Below are 23,829 nucleotides of genomic sequence, written 5' to 3' on the forward strand. Positions count from 1 at the left end.
CCGTAGGCAGCAAAAGCTACTATTTCACTCCTTGTTTGTGCACAAGTGTGCACAAACAATGACAAAACAAAGAAAGAGATGAGGACTTACTTGGGTCTTGCCTGAGGTTCTCCTCTCCTCCTCGTCTGACGCCAACGACAAGTCCTTTCCAGCAGCTGCTTCCCTTCTCTGCTCTGGTATGCCCTGCAGCCCAGGGTGACCTCGGCTCCGCTGGCGGGGTTAGCAGAGTTTTTTTGGATAACTCCACGCTCCAAGCGGAGCGCAGAGTTCCAAAAACTCTGTTCACTCTGCCAGCGGAGCGGAGCTCCCCACACACCCCTAGTCTCAGCTATGGACAACTCAACAAAGGCTGAATAGGAGCCTTTTAGGACAGTACCATGAAATCCCCTAATTAGCAAAGAAAATCTGTTTTGTTGAGTGTATGTAGTGTGTTAACATGTCATTACTTTACCCTCTGTATGGCAACATCATGAACACGTATGGAGGTGTTTGTGTGGTGTGCGTTACTATTTGAGCCACCAGCAATAATGCTCTATTATAGCTGAATGACTTATGGATTAAGTGTGACACTAGAAAACTCCTCTTTGTTATTTTATCATTGCAAATGTTACTCTGATTAGATACTAGAGGAGAAACATCCAGGCAAGAGCTAATTCAATCCTCTGTTTTCCTGGTGTACAGTTTTACCTTTCCTTTGACCACACCAGACACATGTTGTTTATGGTACGAGAAGTAGGTCAGATAAAGTGCAGAGGTCTTTGTGGTCCTGATGCTCGAAGAATCATAGACAAAGATTCATGGGGACAGAAACCTGTTGATCGATCAATGAGACGAGTCAGGTTCCTTTACCCCCACCCCATCCCCAGCTTTTAACCTTGTATAAGAAGGATACTTAAATACAAAAGGAGAGCACGCATATTAAAATGAAATAATACATTCTTGCATACACAATTATCAAAAAAGACCTCAAGATAAGTCCACCCGCAATAGGTGGTTGCATGCGAGGAGTTACCACAATGATGAAACATGTCACCTTGTGAGAGGAAGTGGTCTGCATCCTTTTTTCATAATACAATGAAAGACAAGCAAGCTAGATTCTGTGAACTAGAATTTGTTTTAATCTTTTCAAATTTCAATCTCTTTTGTGAATGTGACTATATGGAAGGAGGGTGTACGCGTACTGTTGCTCCCATTCGTTTTTTATAGATTTCCAGAGGTACACATGGAAAAATGCACATTGCATACTCTTGTGAATGTTTGTAGTTCAGAGAAACAAAAAACATAGGCTCAGGCATCAGCCTGCACTTTTAGTGTTTTATGACTAGGAACTTATAGGATTTATTGTCGTGTATGGTATATTCCAGTAATTCATGGTCTTCCTATCAATTCTGATTTGTTTTCCCATAGGAGTTTGGTCCTTTTCACATTTTTTAAATACATGTATGTGTTCCTCTTTACTGATGAGGGTCATCTATCCTGCTACATGAGCTTATGTCTAGAGATATTCAGCATTGGCTGCACCAACCATGGTGAAAACAAAAGCTGGTTTAATGGAAGGAAGTGTTATCATGCACTGCATTTATCAGAATGCATCTGAGTGAACCGGGTGCTGGTGTGTCCAGGCAGTATGCTCCCGCCCTGTTTTTGTTTGATGAGGTTCCCTTGGGTTGATTAAGCTGACATGTTCAGAGTGATGCACCTGCCCTCAAGTGCCCTTTAGCATCTAAGCCATGGTGTTATAATATAATCAATATATGTCACATTAAGTATCACTCAAATGTCTGCTAGAATTATTTTACAAATACAATTACTAAACTGATTTTTATCTTACGCATCGATGATATTTTCTGAAAATAAGCATGTCCCAGCTCTTCATTTTTAGTTAATACACAATTCTGTAACCAATTAACATTTATTCTGAAAATACACTCATTGTCCACAAATTCAAGCATTCAGTCTTAGAAAATAAACTAACTTTGTCCTCAAAACACCACATTAATTTTCTGGAAACAAACTCTTTGCCCTCAAATACCAACTTTAATTTATAGTAAAAATATTTTGCCCCCAAATATCAACTTGACATTTCCCCAAAATAGGAGTATTTGACCACCAGTGGCAGGTTTTCAATTTTAGAAAATGTATAAATTTGTTTCCCAAATATCCACTGGTCCTTTTTGAGTAACGGCTCACCTATGCAGAAAGATACTGTCATTCCCATGCATGGCCTCATGTTCCTCTGTACGCCACTGTATGCCTAAAACAGCTTCATATACTCAGACTCACCATGACATGCCCAGGTTAAATCTTATAAATCCATCAAATCCCACAGATAGACATCTAAGTTCATAACAGCTTTTACATCCTAAGCAGTAGTATTATTTGCCACACAATTATATAATTTGCTGAGCAAAAGCTTACATGCCAAGCAATGTCATCATAAGCTAGGTTATTCCTTCATATGCAAGGTAATTGCATGACATGCCAAGGTCTGCCACCACGTGGTCAGAACTGCCATCATATGCACAGACACCCCCATTTGCACAAAGGCAAACACGCACTCATACAGAGCCCCATATGCACTTGAGCACTGTACACAGTTCTTCTATGCACTTTTACAAATTGTCACACACACACGTTGGTCCACCGTCCTTTCACTCAGCTCTTCCTTCTGCATCCCCGTCCTCGTCTTTTCATTGTGAAGTGGCAGGGTGTAGGCCATCGCACATCAGGGTACCTTCATCTGTCGCTCAAGCATGCAGCACTAGTGACAGTTCCTGACTTACGGACACACTACAAGGCAACATGGCCGAGGAGTGGGCCCTAACCAGGCAGTGGTCAACTCAAAATGTGCCTCTGAGTTTGGCCTCCAATCCATTTGGGATTTTGGGCATCATCTGCAGGAAATCATGATTGGCACCAAGGAAGGGAGTTTTAGCTCTCATTGGAGGGAGACTGACTCTTTATCAGAAAGTAAGCATCAGCCATTCCATGTCCTAACCCTAGGTACCAGTGATAGGGATCCTTAAACATAGACTGTCACAAACACAAGGAAGTCCATGGTCATTGTAGTATCAATCCACAGACCTTGGGTTGATTGATGCCAGAGCTAACTACAATGTACGTTAACACATTTCGAGAACTTTAATAATGAATGGCAGCTGACATGAGTGCACAATGGTGACCAGGGCACATCAACTTTAGCTCCTATAATCCAACAAGAGGTGCCATCCATCTCGAACCCAGACTATTGTAAACACCTTCCTAATCTATCTGAATGGTCATTTGACTTTTAGATAGAAACCTTCCATTGAAATATGAAGGATTTTGTCTGAAGCAAAAACAATATTCTTTTATTGAAATATGGATATTACAGAATTAGGTTGTTTGACACCATATTATAATTCATAGTCAAACAGTTGACTCTATATATTCGTCACCCGGGATGATTTTGTAGAAGAATGATTTCCCAGGAATTGTAAACTTTGCAACTGGATTCCTCCCTCTCACTCTAGTAAGATATCTTTCTGTCTTTTGTCTCCTCCCAGGTGTCAGTAACAGCCCGGGATGATGTCCCTTGCTTTGGACCAGCTCTTCCCAACCCAGCTGTGTTCCAGAAGGTGAGTCTTCTCATGAACCAGGAAATTCTCACATTAAGCTGTTGAATTGTAAGCTTCATTTTCACCAACACAATACACTGACTCTTGTTTGAGAACTAAAAGATCAATGTTTGGGTCCATTTTATGTGATTGTCATTAAATACAGGCTGTTCAGTGTATGCACAGTGATACTCGTGAAACACAAAAGGATGAAAGAAAAACTGAACCAGGAAATCTTGCTAAGGATTTAGAAAGAAAGGAGCAAAGTTCACTAAGCTACTCAGTTTGTGGTGACTGATATCTGTGGCAACTGTTAATTGATTGAACTGTGTCTGAAATACTATTTGTTGCCCATTATTGATCCTTTGTGGGTTCCATGAGCCGGATATGTACTTTGACAGAAACTACTAAAGTCAGCAACATTGAACCTGGCCTTGGTTTGCAAGGTTGTCTGGATAGAAGCACATTGCACATGGTGTCAATTCACAAAAATGCCAGGGGTAGCGGAAGTGACATCTCAGGCCCATCACATGCCCTATTTTGTAAATTTCACTCTCACACACACATTTACACACGCACACACATTCACACTACACACGCTCTCTCAAGTAAACACATACACGCACCTGCAAGCACGCACACAACATGTTTAAAGACATTTTCTTACTTACCTCAGCTGCCAGGGAAGGTCAAACTCAAGTTAATTATACTTCATTGTTTTATTACACTAATAGTGAATCATGAAACATAACTCACTATTGGTGTAATAAAAAAATTAAGAGAAAACAAAGAGAGTTGAGCCCCAACCGATATCCATAAGTATGAGCTGCCACTGTGTTCCAGGCACCAACTTTGCCAACTCTGAGACCAGGGGTCGCATAAGCAGTGATAGGCATCGCAAGGGCAAGTGCTGCCGGCTGTGGTAAAAGACACCATAATGCTTTGCTGGTGCCAGTTGTGGCCATCCTATATGGCAATGGTACCAGCAATTGTTGTCAGAATATTGCCGTACATAAATATCGCATACTAGTTATTATTAAAAACAATTAGCTCTAGTAAAGTCAATAGTTTGAAGTATGCACGATATTAGACACTATTTTTGTAAATTTAATTTAGGGTACAATATTTATGTCATAATATATTAGCTGCCAAGACCTTCTGACATACAACCTCTTATATGTGGGAACCCACTTCTGATAAAGTAAAAGCCATTTTAACCTTGTTTTTATCACCCTCTCTTGTCCATATCTTGTAGTGCTCAGAGTTTCGGGAGTTCTTGTTAGCCAAACTCATCAATGCAGAGTATAGCTGCTACCGAGCTGAGAAATTTGCAAAGCTGGAGGTAAGCATTCATTCAATGACTGCATGTTGTCAATGTACTTGGTCCTAGTTGGCAATTGTACACATTCAAGAGAGGTCTGTGGGTACACACTTTGGTACCTACCTCCAAGGTTTTTTTGAGAATTTGTTTCCATCCAAATCTTTAATTTATTTTCTAAGGGCCTCTTTACAAGGATGGCGGCCCAAGGCCCGCCAGCCTTGTGGTGACGGTCGGACAGCTGCAACTGTGGCAGTCCTACCACCACTATACAACACTAGCAGGCTGACCTACCAGGGGGCCACCATCTCCACTGGGAATGTGGTTCCTGATGGGTAGAAGGCGGCCGTGCTGATTACAACTCAGCTTTCCACCAGCCTTTCAAAAATCTGGCAGAAAGCCAGTGCTGGGGACTACAGGGTGTCCCTCCCACTGCCCATGTCCAAGGCTGGGGAAGTGCAGGGCCCCCCTGCCTAGCACCATTTGAAGGCACGCTCTCTGCCCTGCTCTCTGCAGGTCATGGACATGTATCTAGTAAACAGGTGATAGCAGAGGTAGCTGATTCGTGGACAGGCAATCTATTGTGCTGTAGTGTTCTTCAAAGAGCTGAATCTTCAACTCTTTCATACATTGAAGCAGCACTGGGACGGACCTGAGGGACACGGGGAGGTTGTTCCAGATGATGGCTGGAAAAATACACTGTCTTTTATTTTTACAGATTTAGTTCTGTAGTTTGAAGGTATCCTGGATGCCGGTGTGCCAAGGATCACCAAATGCTGAGTTTGTCTGCTAGATAAGTAGGGGTGCTGGTTGTGATGGCTCTGTAAGTGAAGCAGCTGGTTTCAAAGATGGTGTATGTCAGCAAGGGGGCCCTATGGAGTTCCATCAGAACAGGGCGATGTGATCATATTTCTTCAGACTCATGGTGAGAGGTGCTGCAGCATGTAGGATGCAGTTAAGAGATGTCCCTGTGGGGTGTGGGAGGCCAGGAAGCAGGGAGTTGAACAGAAGTTTTGAAGTTACTTTCTGAGTGAAAACAGTTTGACTTTCTTTAAAAGAGAGAGCTGGTACCAAGCTGTTTTTGTATTTTCTGGCAATGTGTTCCTTGAGGGTGAGGTTGTTTTCCTGGGGGAATTCTAGTGACTTGGCATTCTGGGAAAGTTAGGGTTTGAAGGTTTCATGTTATTGAGCTAGGTTCTTACTGTTTCTTGTTTTCTGTTGTTGGCAAGGAGACTTTCAAGAGGAGTTTTGTATCCTCTGCATATTGTTTAACCGTGATGCTGTTATCTGTGAGCAGATCACTAATGGCTCCATGTAGAGGTTGAAGACAATAGGATACTGTCAATCCCTAAAGGACTCTGCAAATGCTAAAGATCTTTTGGGACCTGGAGGTGACCATGTGAACTAACTAGTGTTGGTCGGAAAGGTAGGAGGAGCCCCAGTGAAGGACACTGTAGGTGAATTTCATCTAAAACTCGAGGATGTGTATGAGGGTGGGATGACCAACTATGTCAGAGGCTGCTGACAGGCCCAGCAATACCAGGAGTCAGGGGTCATCTTCATCTGTGGTCAGGAGGGTATTGTCTATGACGTGTAAGATAGTAGTATCTGTTCTGCAGAGTGATCTTCCAGGTGACCTGTAGGTGAGTATTGCGTCGGTAGTTAGTAGGGTCAACTGGCTTCTCTTGAGGAGCTTTTGGGAAGATGCCTTGAGTGAGGGAGCTATTAAATTGGTGGGTGCAGGTAAGAGAGCATCCCTAGAGTGTTTTGATAAAGGACATGGGTCAGACCTCATCCTCATAAGAGTGGCTTTGAGGGAGTATTTCAGTGAGATCTTGGAGTTATAGAGCTTTGACTGCAGGCTTGGTTTTGTTGACGTGCTGTTGGATCGTCTGTAATTTTTCACTGACAACGAGGTTGTGGGCATTGCACTTTTCTGTGAAAGGAGGTACATGCAGCTTTGACAGGGGGTTAATGCAGTGGTGATTATCTTTAAAAGCGTTATGCTCCTGTTGATAGACTCACTGATGGTGTTGGTATAATACTTTGTTTTGGCTAACGTTTTGATCTGTCTTTGTGTTGCGTGGAGTGACTTCTGTTTCATGAGGTCACTGGATTTCTGTTCATCTTCCATTTTCTTTTTCATATGTGGATGGATTGTTTATTGTCAACACGTTCCTCATGCCTCTTTGAAACAGAGGCTTGGTTGCTGTCTGTATGGTAAAAGATGCAGGTGCTTTCAAACATCCACCCTGTCATTTACTAATGCGCTGTTATCAATGCAGGTGTGAGTTCGTGTGTGCACTCGGAACAGCTCATTTGCAATAGTACTGCACACTGACCTGGTCCACACCTGGTGCACACACGCACATTTACATGGTGTTGCAGAGTGTTGCAGAGTGGATCAAGGTACACTTTCTCTAATGTGACCCCAGGAAGTAAGCAGATGGGTGATTGCCACATTAAAAGAATATTCAGACAGTATTAACAATTTAAAAATACACAGTGATCCAAGATATATAGAAAAAGAGAGGCAGTGCAAAAATATACAACTGGAGATTAAAGCAACCAGTGGAGGAATAAGGGAATGTTGTGCACACAATTCTAAATTGGCAGAAATAAAAATAGAAGAGGAATTTAATATAAGTGGAAGTTGAATTGAGCGACTAAAGTCTGGAGCAGGCTAGAGGTTCAACTACTGTCTTGATGTAATATTCATGGATAGTTTCAAGCCTCCTAGCGTTCTTAGCTCATGTTGTGCATTTGTGACCTATTATTGACATGTGTATGTAGGTTTTATCTAGAATCAGGAAAGAAACAAATAGATATGGTAGATTCAATTGTAGATGCAATGCTATTGAGGATGTTGAAAGAGTCCAATGAGGGTTAGCATGAAGTTGCAGAATAAGAGGCAGGAGGGGAAGTGGGTGAGGAGAAAGAGATTTTATTCAGAGAAAATAACTTAAAGTAATTTGTGTATCATTAGCAAGTTTTCATGGGTTTTGACAGACGTGAGTGGAAGAGCTTAGGCAGTTTCAAGACAAAGGAATGTTCAAGGATGATTTCCTGAGGTACTCAATAAAGAAGAGAGAGGGAATGAGCAAATGCAAAGTCAAGTTTGAACCTCTGTAAACAGCTGCTAAAACTGGGGGTTTATAATTTTCGAATAGTCAAGAGAGGTGTTGATGATATTCATCCAGTAGGGTGTGAGATGGGAACTTAAGGTCCTTAGCCTGGGTGGCAGGAATAGGGTCAGAGAAGTGGCTTAAGGCTTATAGTGAGGGAAAGGTGTTAAATATTTCTGTTACAGTCCACATGAAGATGTTCTCCTACTTTTGCCATGCAGGAACGGACCCGAGGCGCCCTGATGGAAAGCCTGTACGAAGAGCTGCAGCTGCGCAGCCAGAGCATGATGGGGCTGATGAGTGATGATGACAAGATGGAAAATGGTGGAGGGGGCTTCTTTGAGAACTTCAAGGTGAGCAGGAGTGGGAGGTAATCATCCATTCATAAAACTTTCATCAGGTTCAGACCTGAGAGTTTCTACATGTTCAATAGCAGGGCCTCCCATCACCTTCCATTCTAGCATGAAATGCTCATCAACCAAGGGCATGAGCTGGTTATTCACACTGATTCCATCATCATCATTCCAAATAACTGGAACACAATCATATTTTCAACTTACTTTTCTTGAAACTTGAACACTTGCTTCCATCCTTCGGCTTCGTCTATTTTCAACTTTAAAGCAAACGACCGGTCAATCGAAGGAATACCTCTAGCTATGTCCGATCTTTGGAAACAAGCCAAAAGCTAATTATTTCCCGTTGACCACTGCCAAAGCCTGAGAAGCACCTTGGAGCATCAGCAAGTTGTTGGAAACATTGTCTTATTGGCTCCCCTTGATCATAGAATGGAGGACAGAGTGAAGATGCCTTCTCCTGTATGTGGCCACCAAAATGTTAAATCATGTGAGACATAAATCATCATTGTGCACTTAAAGCAGCAATACAACACCAAGGTCTTCTCTGATATGTACTCTGGAAATATGTGGATCATACAATTGTGTAATGTGACAGGGAATACTACTATAACATGTGAAAATATATAGTTGCAAATTACAAATATATATATTAAAAAAGTTAAGGTGTCAATCAAATGTGATCTAATGTATCGGGAGATGCATGCTCCCTTCAACTTGGTGATTGGTGCAATCCTTTTCCTTAAGCCAAGTTCAACTGATTTGTGCATACCTTTGTTTCAGAAGCAGTACTGAATGTGTGATATAGAAGAGAGATATGCTAGAGGAGAGTTTGACACTCTTCACAAACCTTATCAAATGCTTAAAATTGATGTGGATGTGAGATGTGGTCTATCAGCCCTAGCAAGTAGTTTTGGCTGGTACACCACAGGCTGATTTAGAATCAGTACTTTAGAAGAGAGTCACTGGGCTTGATTCACAGAGGTAAACTTACACTGTGGTGTAAGTTTATATTTCTTGCTATTGACAATCAACTTTTATGAATAGTACCTTTATGACTGTGGAATCTTTGTGCTCATGGGGGAGATTCAGCACATAAAAGGTGTGCAATGCATTTCGGGTGGAAATTCACTTGCATTTTGAGCCCTGTGCCATGGTGGTCACGAGGTTTCCAACATAGTGGTTTTATGTCTGTTGTTATGAGCCAGGGTGGTGATGAAACCTCTGGTGGAAACTCATCCAGTGCAATTTTCAGATTACACTATGAGAGCTACATGCATAAAGCAACATAACTTAAGTGTGTGGATATGAGCTGTCAGAAACTGTGTTAAGGGCTGAGTGGGTGGAAGTCCCACTAAGGCAACAATGACAATCAGTGTCAGGGTGAACCACAAAAGTTGCTAAATTAATCTGTGGTTAACCCTGTGGTCGCTTGGCACAAAAGCAGCTAGGCTTAATTTATAGGCAAACTGTAATGTATGCATGCAGCACACAAACAGTAATAAATTAAAAATACAAGAAAAATCCCAAATCAGAAAAATAAAGTTTGATGCACATAATGACACCTGAACAACAAAAATCCAATCAGAGGTCTGAAGATATTCAATTACAAACCTTTAGGTGAAAATAGCATTGAAAAACACAAAGCACCACTTGTGGTCATCTGGTCACGCTAAAAGGAAAGTCACAAGTTTAAGCCAGTTGTGATGGAGCATGGGTTGGATGTGGAAATGAGGTTAGTCCCACTGAAAAGTTACTTCCAAAAGTCCAGTGCAAAGAGTTCTGTTCACGGTGGAGGAAGCCGCGAGGAGCAGTGAGAGTGTCTTAGACACTTATCGCAATAGCGTGAAGAGCCAGTAAGGTGTTGCATAGGTCAATCCTGGAGTTCTGTGTTGGCAGGCACCGTGAGCTGTTGAAGCTGTAGCATGAAGTGCAGTTCTTGCATGGCTGGTCATCACTGGTGGCCCCTGTAACACAAAGAGCAGAAATGGGGTCCCTAGGTGGCAGAGGTATACACCCTTGTCCAAGTAGGGACAACAATCCTAGTTACTGTAAATCACACACACTTATCCTGTGCCACCCTCTGGTAGCTTGGCACTGAGCAGTCAGGCTTAACTTAGAAGGCAATGTGTAAAGTATTTGTGCAATAAATCATACAGTAACACAGTGAAAACACCACAAAAATACACAACACACAGGTTTAGAAAAATAGATAATATTTATCTGAATAAAAATAAGGTCAAAACGACAAAGATTCAATAAGCACAAATTGAAATATCACTTTTGCAAGTTTTAAAAGAGTCTTAAATCTTCTAAATCAATGTTTATCTCTTGGTTACACAAACGACCTGGTTTGCATCAAAAGTTACACGCACAAAGACAGTAGAAGAGGAGATGCTTGGAAAAATAAGGTGTACCTCGGAGTTTCCGATGCGACACAGACGACCTGTCATTTCTTTCCACTCTGCAAGTGGTTTGTATTGTTTTTCGGCATGCAATCTTGGTTCCTCACTGCAATGCGGGGATCTTTTTAACACCCAGGGATAATGCGGGGAAATCCTTTACATGCTGGAAGCAGGCACGGGCATTGCATCAATCCGTTAGGCAATGCATCGTATTTGCCATCGCAAGGCAGGTGCTGGATAGAATTTCCACTTGGGAAGTCGAGGTGCGTCATTCCGGGTCCGCTGTACAGTGATTTTTCAGTCGCAAGGCAGGCTGTGTGTCATTTCCGGCAGACCATGCTTCCACTTGGTAGGTGATGCGTCAAATTTTCCATGCAAGGCAGATGCTGCATCAAATCCTCACTGGGAACTAGGGCTGCGTCGTTGTGATTTGGCTGTGCTGCGAATTCTTGGTCGCAAGGCAGGCTGTGCATCGTATTCGGCAGGTCATGCATCAATTTTTGATGCACAAGGAGTTTCCTGAAGAGCTGAAGACTTTTTGGCCCTGAGACTTCAGAAAACAGGAGGCAAGCTCAATCTAAGCACATGGAGAGCACTTCTCAGCAAAGTCAGAGGCCAGCAGGGGAGCAGAGCAACAGCACGGCAGCAGTCCTTCACAGCAAAGCAGTCTAGATGAGTCCTTTGGGCAGCCAGGCAGTTCCTCTTGGCTGGTTGCTGGTGAAGGTCCAGAAGTGTCTGATTTGGTGGGATCAGAGACGCAGTTTATATACCCAAAAATGCCTTTGAAATGGGGGAACCTTCAAAGAATGGTTTTGAACTGCACAAGGTCCCCTTTCAGCCCAGTCCTGTCTGCCAGGATCCCTGTGGGGGGTTATCAGTCCTTTGTGTGAGAGCAGGCCACTGGCCGTTGAAATGTAAGTCTCAGTCCCTCCACCCTTCCAGCCCAGGAAGACCCATTCAATATGAAGGTGTGACTGAGTGTCCTGTGTTTGTGGTTGTCTGGGTGAAATGCACAAGGAAGCTGTCAACCAGCCCAGCCCAGACGTGGATTGGAGACAAGCTGTAAGGCACAGATGGTTTTAAAGTGCAGAGAAATTCTCACTTTCTAAAAGTGGCGTTTCTAAAATAGTACTATAAAATCCAACCTCACCAATAAGCAGGATTTTTTATTACCATTCTGCCTATACTAAATTTGACCGGTTACTCCTTTCAGGTCAGAATCTACCACTCAAAAAGTATATGAGGGAAGTCCTAATGCTAGCCTATGAAAGGAGCTGGCCTCACAGTATTGGAAAACACATTTAGGAGTACCAGGACATATAAAACACACATGTACATGTCCTGCCTTTAGCCTACATAGCACCCTGCGCTATGGGTTACCTAGTGCCTGCCTTAGGGATGACCTATATGTAGAAAAAGGGGATTTTAATGCTTGGCAAGTACTTTTAAATGCCAAGTCAAAGTGGCAGTGAAACTGCACACACAGGCCTTGCAATGGCAGGCCTGAGACATGGTTAAGGGGCTATTTATGGGAGTGACACAATCAGTGCTGCAGGCCCACTAGAAGCATTTAATTTACAGACCCTGGGCACATGTAGGGCACTTTACTAGGGACATATATTTAAATTAAATATGCCAACCGGGTATTAACTGATGTAGCAAGCTCAAGGGAGAGAGCATATGCATTTTCAAGCTGGTTAGTAGTGGTAAAGTGGGCAGAGTCCTAAAAACAGCAAAAACAGTGTCAGAAAGGTGGAGGGAGGCAGGCAAAAAGTTGGGGGATGACCACCCTAGGGCTTTCAGGTCTAACACCGTTGTCATGGGTGACTGAGTCTCAGTGCGAACGGGCCTCTTTGTGGTCATGAAGAGCTCAAGCTTCAGGATTTTCAACTTTGCTTGAAGAGTAGTACACTCCAGTGCCAGCAAAGGACCACAGCCTGGAGAGGCACCACTTGGGGATCAGGTACTCATTGTAGCAGGGACCATCAGTGCTCAAGCAGGTCCTTTTGCAGGTCAAGGCAGGTCCAGTTGCAGCAGGTCAGCAGGGCAGTTGCAGGGAGTCCTCTAGAGCTCTGTCTGTCCCTGTGGCTTACATAGGAGGTCAGCCAACTGACCCTTACAGTCACTCAGGTTAGCCTGGGATGAAGAGAGCAGGTCTAGCCTTGCTTCACAGACAGCAGGGCAGTCATCTGGCAACAGGCCTGTCCTTCTTCTGTAACTTCCACTGGTCTAGGATTATTCTGATGAGTGGATCTAGTGGTTCAATATTTACATATGGTGAAAGCCTTTGTGTGTGGAAGGGCACCCCATCCTACCGCCACATCTGGTTCTTGAACGTTCTTCCCTTCCTCTGTCTCCAAAAAGCAGGAAGATCTGGTGTCAGATTATTTTGGGTGTGTTTGAAGCAGAGCCCATTAAACTGCAAGTGTGGCTGGGTAGTCGTCCTGCCAGGATTGCCCAACCTGTCCTCACCCAAGCTCCATTTGTCTCACTGTCTGGAAGGAATGCCCAAGCCACAACAGAGCCAATCACAGTCATGTGACCCAGGACACTGGCACAATGCACAAATGTATGGGGCATGAAAATGCCAACTTTCTAAAAGTGTCATTTTCAGAATTGTGACTTGAAATCCAAGTTTACCATTAAAGATAATTTTAAATTACAATTCATTTCCAAACAGCATACCTCTGTCTGCTCCCAGTCCAAAGTTAGCACTTTTTAAATGTAATAAAGTAACCCATCATTAATCAAAGGAAGAGATAGGCACTAGATGCACCAGTGAACAACAACTTTAGTTCATTAAATACACAAACCCTACTTTTTTGAAATACAGTGTACCCTGAACTATTAGCCTTTAGGGCCTGCCTTAGGGGTGGCTTATACACATTGAAAAGGCCAGAAAGGTTTTTTTTGCCATTTGGAATTGACACTGTAAAACTGTACTGCAGACTGCAATGGCAAGCCTGAGGCATGTTTTAAACTACTACTTTAGTGGGTGCCACAATGAGTGCTGCATGTCCATTAGTATCATTTCACTTACAGGCCCTGGGTACATGTTATACCAAATACGAGGGACTTACAAGTAAGTTAAATGTGTCAGTCAGGCGTAGGCCAATTTCACCAGGTTTGAGGAAGAGAGCACAAACTGGTTAATTTAGTTCATCATCATCATCATATACTTTATTCGACCATAGGTCATAAAAGTTACATATTAAATTGTACAAAAAAGGTACGTTTTCTTCATTATACTTTTACACTGGCTGAAAATAGTAAGGTTTAGAATAGGAAAAGCTTCTATAGGCAATGGCCTACTATAATCCACCATTGATCCCGATACATAACTTAACATTTAGATACCAGGGTTTCTGAGACAATTACTTCATAACGTTAAAATAGTACAAATATTTAAAACTCTTAAAACAATATGGGGTGATTTCAAAATACATATTTCCCAGATGGTATCATCATCAAGATAAATACAAACTATCCGACCCAAGATGTAAAAATTTAAAGTGCTGATTTGATGTTACATAATAATATAATTCCTTAATAATTTAGATGGCATACTTTAACAAAGAGAGCCTACTACCGGCACAATCATTTGGCAAATTTAAGCACTGTCAAGTCGTTAAGACACAGTGATAAAAAGCTTATATATTAACTTAAAATGGTTATCGGATTCATGTTAAAATGGCACGAGTGCCAGACAGATGCATAAAAAATAGGTCTTTATGGCTAAAACTAGTGTTAAAATGGCAGAAACACATAATGATTACCTACATAATGTCTGAAAAATCTATTCCGAGCCCTATCCAACCCACTTCATCCAGATCAACTTCATCATCAACTTAGTTCATCAATGACCATAAAAGCACATAAAACAGAATATAATAATTCTTAAGTAAATAAATAAATACATGTCTGTAAATAGGTGTAAAATATTAAAAAAATAACTTGATTTGCACATATGGCTCTAAATCTTACCTATATAGAGATAAGACCTTAAATAACTTTTTGAAGATGGCAACGTATGCGCCAAGCTGTTGCTAAATACTTACTTACTGAAAGAATTACGTCAGCTGAATTATGGCTTTTTAGAACCCGTAGAGCCAAGGAGCAATTCTTGAATCCCATGTCCCTGCAAATCTTGCGGATCCATTTTGTTCGCGGAATCGCATAGGCTGGGCAGAAGAACATAAAATGCTCAATGGTTTCAAAAATACTGCCACAGGCAGGGCATGTATCGGGAAGATTAATCGACCCCCACCTATGAATCAATGACATCAGGGGCAGTGAGCCAAAACGAAACCTTGCGTATAAGCTCTTGCCTTGCAAGTCCGGTATCACATCCAAATAGGATTCAAACTTTGGGGACCATTTAGTATCAGTAAAGGAATTAGTTAAGCGACCATGGGATTTATGGATTATGTAGTTGTCCTTAACATAAGACCAATAGGTTAACTTTAAAACATTTTTGTGCCGTCTCTCTAATTTGTGGGGATTTTCCCAATAGTCGCCCAAGCCCAAAAGCCTAAGCCAATGGGCCACATGGCGAATCCAGGGAAGAGTATTAGCATTTTGGCATTTCAGTAAATCGAGTAATGCGGTCTTATATATATCTAGTTCGGGGGTTGTCCATAATCTAATCCAATAAAGGAGAGGTCTTAGAGTAGCTAGATCTGCTACTCGGCTTAGCCCCAGATCTAGAAATATTGGAAGCAAGGGTGTAGTGCGTGGACATGCAATTAAAGCCCTTGCAAAGTTGTTTTCCCCCACACTGATCTTATTGCAGTTAGCGTAACCCCATACCTCCGCTCCGTACAGGGCTGCACTTTGAGCCTTAGCCGTGTAAATTTTTATTGCTGGGGAAACAACCTTTGTAAAGGAGCTTTGGTAAAAACGCAATATGGATGAGGCTCTATGTTGAAGGAGCCCTGCACTTTTCGTAATCTGCTCTTCCCATAGTAGTTTACTGGTTAACCTAACTCCCAAGTAATCTATAGAGCTTACTTCCTTCAGCGGTACTCCCTCAATGTGGATGGAACATCTTTTCCTAGGTCCCTTGGATAAGACCATCAATTTTGTTTTGTTAATGTTAACCTCCAGCCCATAATCGCTACAGAATTGGTTAAACCGGTCAACAAGGGTCTGCAACCCCATTGGTGTCTTAGAAATGAGGAGTGAATCATCGGCAAAGAGCAAGATAGGGATTTTTTGTGTATTCAGGGAAGGGGCATCATTCTGGCCTGTGGACACAGCCTTTACTACTTCGTTGATAAATATAGTAAACAGTAGGGGGGCTAACACGCAGCCTTGGCGAACTCCTCTTCTGATTGGAATCCGTTCTGTCAGTTCGCCTTGTTCACCCCACCTCACTTGGGCATAAGTGTTCTCATGCAGTCGTTTTAACAGGAGTAATAGATCCTCTGGGATTCCCAATCTACCCAGCACTTCCCACAGTTTGGCTCTTGGGACCAAATCAAAAGCCGATCGCAGGTCTATAAATACCACATACAGGCATTGTTTGGCCACAAGTACATATTTCCAATGCAATATGGCCAATCGAAAAACCTGGTCTATCGTGCTTGTTTTTGCACGAAACCCTGCCTGTAGATGGGAAAGGATTTGGTACTCCTCAACCCAATTGATTAACCTCTGTAAAATTTGTTTTGCAAAGATCTTTTGTAGGTTGTCTATAAGGCTAATTGGCCTGTAGTTGGCTGGGAGATTAGCATTCCCTTTTTTATAAATGGGTATGATCTCTGCCCCCTTCCATGTACCTGGAATTTGCCCCCCTGCCGCTATACTATTTGAAATGGCATTTATATACCAGGACCAGATATGTGGTTCTGATCTATAAAGATCTCCAGGGAGCTTATCTGGTCCAGGTGCTTTGCCAGGTTTTAGGCTATTTATAGCCTCAAGGGTCTCTTCTATTTTAAAAATGAGGCAACGCTCAGGGACACACTGAGACTCCACTTGGGGGGCCATACGGGAATTTGGTTCCAACAATTCTGTTGGAGAGTGGGCCACATTGGTGTCCATTGGGCCCTCTGGTAGGGCATAGAGAGTAGTAAAATGCTCTACCCAGCTTTCTGGTTGGATATGGTTGCTGGGACAACTCCTACCTCCATTTTCTCTTTTAGACAGAAGCTCCCAGAAACGCTTATTGTTCTTCTCTCTGGAAGCATCTAATAATTCCTGCCACAGGGAATCCTCCCACTGCTTTTTAGCATTAGACAAAGTTGCTTTGTATAGGGACCTGGCTTGTTTAATTTCCCCCTGGGAACCAGACATTACTGCAACTCTTAACCCAGACTTAGCCTTTGAGCACCTCTCATCAAACCATCCCTTGCTTGCCCCTTTCCCTTCATGTGTCTTTGACCGCCTTGTTTTATAAAAAAAAGACCGTAGTTGGGTATACATGTTGTCATGTATTTTGAGAATCGGAATATTCCCCACTGCCTGGTCTTCATACTCTGCCAAATTATTTAAAAAAATCTGATATATTGCTCTGATATGATGAGGGTTGGACACCACTTTTGGCCATGTAATCTTGGTGAATTTGTTGTTCCAACAAGATGGCGGAATGATTGTGACATGGTTATTAAGTGTTCTCCTGAACGTTTCTCCAGAAAGAGTAAGGAGCAAGGGGAAATGGTCACTGTCACATCTTACTTCTATTTTCATATCTACCAATTGGGGCCACAACCTAACATCTACCAAGAAGTAATCAATAGTGCTTGTCGACATGCCCCTTTTAAAAGTAGGTGCGCTGTTCATATCAGATGGAGTTCTACCGTTACAGGCCCTAAGGCCATGATTTAAACATAATGTGGCTAATTGCATGGCCACCCGAGATTTTTTGCAAGGCTGGGTAATAGATAGTTGTGGGATCCCCCACTGCTCATCTTCTTCATCAGTTAAACCACTTGTGAGAATAGAAGGCTCGAAGGTGCAGTTAAAATCTCCAGCTATGATTAGAATAGTTGAGGGGTGGAGGCTGCCTACAAATTCAGACAGAATAGCCAGGGTATGGGACTCGGAGCCATTTGGGACCGATCGTATATAAGCATTAACAATAACAATTGATAATCTTCTGTTAAACGTAATACACATGGCTTTTAGATCTACAGAATCAATTCCCAAAAGCTTGTAGTCACACTGCAAATTCTTGTTAACAAGTAATAAGAGCCCACCTTTTGCCCGGCCCCTCCCCTTCTCTGGAGGTATAGCAGGTGCACTAAATGAGAGAAATCCATCTATATTGGTGGCATCCTCCGCCCAAGTTTCCTGAAACAAACATATGTCTGTTTTTTTAATAAAAGAGGCCCATTCACCATCATCTAGTTTCTTTGCCAGGCCGGCAACATTCCATGACATAAGTTCTAATGTACATTTATCTTGGTTTGTCACCACGGGTGTGCATCCAGCGTCTACCACACTCGAGTCAGTACTACAAGTGTTTGGTGATAATGTTTTGTCATCCCCCGTAAAATGTAAGGCCTTGGAGCAGGCCGTCACATTAGTTACTAGTTCAGTAGTCAGTCATACAGGATTGGGCAACAGCCTGGGATTAACTTCCTTTCGTGCAGCATCTCCGCGGGAATTAGTTAAACCATCAGATCCTGCCAGTCCCATGGCTTGTCCAGTATTTTGTGGGTGTAACATGAATCTAATTCCCTCCCTGGTTGTTGCATGTTCCAAGTGGGTACGACGATCAAAATCCATTAATTGTGTCACCATATACTTGTCTTCAAAATAGATAGTTATTATGTCAAGATTGGTCCCTGTGATGCTGCTTCTCTTGGCCGATATTATGTCAGAACGAATAACAGAGAGACAACTTCGTCGGGAACGTATCCAATGTATGACTTTGTTGATCAAGGAAGCTTGATTCTCAGCTAACCCTGGCGATAGTTTTGGAACATTAGTCAAATAGATTTTATTTGTTCCCTGACTTATAAACAGGTCCTGTTCTTTATTAACTATACTCTCAGTATTGTATCGGGAGAGAGTGATGTTGTTAGAGGGAGTCTTATGTGACTTGTTGGGGGGTTGTGTAAGGCTGGAGTCTTGGACAGTTTCCGGTGGGTCGGATTTGCTAGTCCTACCTCTGGCCCTGTCACTAGTAAGATTACTTGACCAACTACCTTGACGGTCTCTGTGCCTAGGTACATTTGTAGACCTCCTGGGTTTCATGTTTTCGATATTGGGATCACAACGGTAGTCTTCCCTCCCTAGAAGAGCTGTCCCCCTTCTAGTGGGGAGACAACAATTGTCCCTTAGCTCCGTCCCCATTGGTGGGGCAGATAATGGGAAGACTTCTTCCCCCCTGACCTCCCCACAGACTTTACAAAGTCCAGCACAAGCACGATTGCTCTTCATAAGATCTATTAATACTAAAACCAGTCCCTTAACTTCATCAACTCTCTGGAGAACTGTAGCCAGGTTGTCTCTACTAGCTGCTGGTTCTTTGCCTTCTGGCTCGAGCTGGGGGATCGGTGAAATAACACTAGGGTTGGGTTTTCCAACTACTGACTTGCACTTGGGCACACTCGTGGGCACGGGCGAGTCCTCTATTACCAATAGAGGTTCAAAACGATTAGTACAGAATAGGCTAGGGACCACCTTGATCACCGGAGTCAATGGTAGAAGGGTTGGTGTATGTGGTACGTGTGGGAGACCCAGCTGGGATACTGGAGAACTCGCTATGTTATAAGTGGGTAACGGTAGGGGGCCCTTGCAATTATGCGGGCCCCCGTCTCCATCTACCCCTATTATAGTATCTGTAGGATCCCTTGACCCCTTCTTTTTAAATAACTCTGGGATTTTCCTATCGTTAGGGGGGCCTCTCTTTAAATTAGTTGCCCCTAGAGTTGTTTGTGTACCTAACATAGACTCAACTTCTTTGACTAGGAGATCTATTTCATCCAATGGGTTTAACCAATTGGGTATAGCTGGATTCAAAGGTCTACTTGGGCGTTTTTTTGCGATTTTAGTACCCTTGGATTGTGCTGGTAAATCTATAGCCTTCCTTTTCCCCATATTGGGAAGATGCCCGCAATGGGGTAGCTTAGAGGAGGAATTAATGGGGGAAGGGCTGAGTGAAGAATAGGCTTCTCAATTTAGGAATAGTAGGATGGTGCTATAATCTGTACTCTCTTAAACAACTCTTAGATAACAAGTAATTCTCTTACTACAGGTGAAAGAGATGGGGCCTGGTTAATTTAGTTACTTTTGTGGTTTACCCTGCAAGGGATTGTGGCTGATGCCTGAGTGGGGCTTCCACCCTCCTGCACATAAACAACCATTAATGGTGTTTTCCTCCAGAATGCAGCACACATAGAAAGAGGAAACAATGGGGACAAATAATGTTATTTCTCCCGATTGTGCCATTTTAACGCCTTCCCTGAGGTGGCACAGGAATCTGACGCATTCCCAGACTTGAAAATCTGGGAATGTGTCAGATTCATTCAGATTCCACTGATGTTGCGTGGGAACACCCACAGCAACACCCATGGAATGGCCCATTCAGGCAGTGTTATGCGTGAAAGGGTCCATATTTACAAGTCCATGAAAGGCCACACAAGGTGGCTTTGTGTGACCTTGTAAATATGAGCCACCACACAACGCCACTTGAACGTAAAAATAATTAAGCTGAGGTGGTGCAGTGTGCCACTAGGGCCTCGTAAATAAGGCCAATAGTCTTTGGTTCTGTTGAATTCACCTCATTTTCCCACTCCTTTTGTTGGAGTTATGTATGAATTACAACACTAAACTAGGCTCTTCAAATCACAAGATAGATCCCCTTACTTACAAATTCAACAAATATTTCTGTGTTGTGTGATTTTGTTTCTTGATTGATAATTCATTCCTCAAACTTAAAAACATGCCAGAGTAGAAAGCATGTCGGAGGACATCACCCTGCTTCAAAGTTAATATTAATTACTATTTTGTGTTCCGTCACAGAAGTTCTTGTTATCCTAATTATAATGGAGCTTGTAGTTTTTTCCTGTCAACTATGTTCAAAGATCATTAGTTTTTTTAGCTACCATCTATTGGGAGTTGTCTGCATTCTGATATTCTTTGATCTCACAAAGAAAAATGACTTTACAATCTCAAATCAAATTCCAAAAATTCTTAACACCATATTTTGACAGAGAAAAGAGAATATCTATAAATCACTTTCACAGTCTTTATTTGTATGGACATGCCAGAATTAAGGACATTTCCTTAGAAGCATAAAATACCTGTACAGAGCAGTAGTTGTAACAAATCTAAACTTGGATTAGACTCTGCAATACTAACACTGTATCAAATACATAGAAATGTATCTTTTAATTTTCAATGAGGCACTTCTTTAAAAATCTTCGCCAACTTTGGCAGACACTTTTCCTGTCTTGATCAGCATCTTTTGTTCATATTTTGCGCATATAGATCCAATAGGGACACAGTTCTATCAAATGATCTGACAGTACAATTTTTCACTTTAATTCCAAAAGGAATCTTTGCTCCTCACCACAAAAACTATTGTTTAACAAGCTTACACCAAACTTAGCATGAAGCTAGAATGCTACAATACAAGGGTTTTTGTGTTTTTTAGGCCTGGCTTGGCAGTGTAGCACGGACTGGAACAAGCAGACTCAGAGTAAAGTGCTTACACTGGAGTCAGAGTTCCAAACTCGAAGTACATTTTCTGTACCACAGTCACTTGCACAGAAGCAATTTTCTTAGCATTTCTACAAAGTGTTGAGGGGCTGTATGCAGTCATCATAGAAACCCATGTTCCTTAAATTTAATGCGCCTGTTTCTATAATTCCCTAAAGTCAAGATCACTGTCTTCTATCTCAGGCAAAACCCTTACTTGACATTGAGTTTGAAAATAGCACTCATGCGATTACCGGACGTGGTTCTCTTGCAAGCCCTAGCATCCAAACATTAAATTGATTTCTAGAAAGACTCCACTGCAAGAAGGAGCCTTCCATCACTGGGCCACTGTGTTACTCAACACTTAGCCCAGGACTTCCATTTGATGTTGGCCAGTTCTCGTCTAATGGCCACAGACGTGCTGGTACCTGATTGTCACTCTAACAACTTCTAGTTTGTTCCAGGACAACAAATGTGATTCAATGGTAGTCCAACACAATTGAGTGCTCACCAAAACCATTTAGATGAGTGGCCACAGGGTCCTTTGATATTCCAGTGACTTAATATGTGAAACCTAGGATTGTTCTAGGTATGAGTAGCCATTGCTCTGAAGCCTTATTAGCCACTGTTCATCCAGAACAGAGTTGGACCTCCCACAACACTTGATTGTGTGGATATAAAATAGACACATAAAATATATACAGAGATCCGGGGGGGTCAAGTAAATCTCACATGGTATTTGAAGTTCTGCTCAAAGATTTATGAAGTACAAATGTTATCTAGCCTGAAGGTAATGAGGTTTCAGACTTGAAAGTTATAATGGTATTACAAGAAGTTGCAATGAAGATCCTCTGTGCTGTTTAATAAATGTTTAATAGAGGGTTGTCAGAGTGTAGAAGTGACAACATAAACATTTTACAGAGGAACTGAGTGGTGTAAAAGGCACATTTAACAATAGGTGAAAAAGAGAAGTCTCACATAAACTGAAATGTCAACAACTCACAGGTTTCTGAAGCTACCTTGAGGGCATAAGCAGTATTTCACTACAAAGAATAATACAGGGTTTTAGTCAATGTGAAATGGATTGAAAGATCTACCATGCATAGGAGTTATCCAGCCTGAAATGATGTAATCAAGCCTGAACTTTAAGATGCCACCATTGTGCTACACACGGCCTCTGATGTTAGATCTCAAGACACGTAACTGCCCTAACGGGGATCTACCTTACATGGATCAAACATATATGACTGGACAGCTGTCTCAAAGCATTTCCCCAAGGGTACCGTCCCTGGAATGTGAAATTTGCCAGCAAGGACCTTCCTGACACTTTGGCTGTGGTGAAGAGGGAGCAGAAAATTGCATTTCTTATTAGGTTCTTTCCTTTCACCTGAGAAAGATCACAGCAGATGCAGAAGCGGTGTTTAGGAGTACTCATATATCTTGTATTGGATTGTAAATGCATTTATATAACACCTACTATGCCTGACGAGGCACTGAAAAAATCTAGAGTAGAACACTACCCTGGAACCCATGATTAGTGGTTAATTTATTAGGTTTTGGTTATCAAGTTCCCAGAAAAATACCTTACATGCATTTGTTTATGGTGGAAGAACATGGACTTAAATGACTTTGCTAGATGGTTTGGGGGTATGCCACTACCTGCAAGTAATTCGTGAAGTCGAGAGACACTGTAGAGGAAGCTTAGAAGACTGGCAAATTTCAGGCAATTTATTACCAGGTTATGAAAGGGGAGGGCTTGTGGGTTAGGTATTGAGACATGGGTAATGACACAAGTACATATACAAAAGTAAGCCAGAAGGCATGCAGTTTTCTCTAGTAGTCAAATAAGAACATGATAAGTGACAGTCATGCATCAGCAGTAAACTAGTAAAAAGTACACAAGCCCGAGAAGAGTAAGAGGTGCAACTGTGGAGTGGACTAGGGTGGAGGTTAATAAGTAAATGAAATGTCACAGTGGAGAGTGGGTGGAGAGGTTAAATAATAAAAAAAACACACAAGTGAAGCAGAATGAAGCAGGGGATGTAACAAACTTACTTTATGAGACCAACATGAAGAGCACAGTCAGGGTTGGGTATGCGAGGGGGATGCACCACACAGCGGATAGGGCACACATGCACTTCCATAGAGTGCTGATAGCAATATAAAAAAAGAATTCCTCGATGTGGAGCCGTGAATGGATACAAATCATCCTGTCAAAAGAGGAGGGACAAACACAAGAATAGATAGGAAAGCCATTGAGTAAGAGGCAAGTAAATGAGATTGACAACAATGCAAACCAATGGTAAGCAATGTGCTGATCCAAAGCCCACAGTAAGAACTGACTGTCCAAATTGTTTTTTGACAGCAAACAGCTAAAAACTG

The 23,829-nt window shown here is 42.2% G+C and overlaps 1 protein-coding gene across 6 annotated transcripts in view; it reads left to right on the plus strand.

Moving 5' to 3' along the window:
* The window catches only part of LOC138303601 (rap1 GTPase-activating protein 1-like), a 256,978-nt gene that overhangs the window by 175,771 nt on the left and 57,378 nt on the right, over window positions 1-23,829 (plus strand). For all 6 annotated transcript variants that reach the window (XM_069242891.1, XM_069242892.1, XM_069242887.1 and 3 more), the window contains 3 exons: window positions 3,546-3,617; window positions 4,852-4,938; window positions 8,261-8,392. In XM_069242891.1, the coding sequence (XP_069098992.1) occupies window positions 3,546-3,617; window positions 4,852-4,938; window positions 8,261-8,392 (291 nt within the window). The remainder of the gene's footprint in view (window positions 1-3,545; window positions 3,618-4,851; window positions 4,939-8,260; window positions 8,393-23,829) is intronic.

This window comes from Pleurodeles waltl, chromosome 7, assembly GCF_031143425.1.
Source record: "Pleurodeles waltl isolate 20211129_DDA chromosome 7, aPleWal1.hap1.20221129, whole genome shotgun sequence".
Classification (NCBI taxonomy): Eukaryota; Metazoa; Chordata; class Amphibia; order Caudata; family Salamandridae; genus Pleurodeles; species Pleurodeles waltl.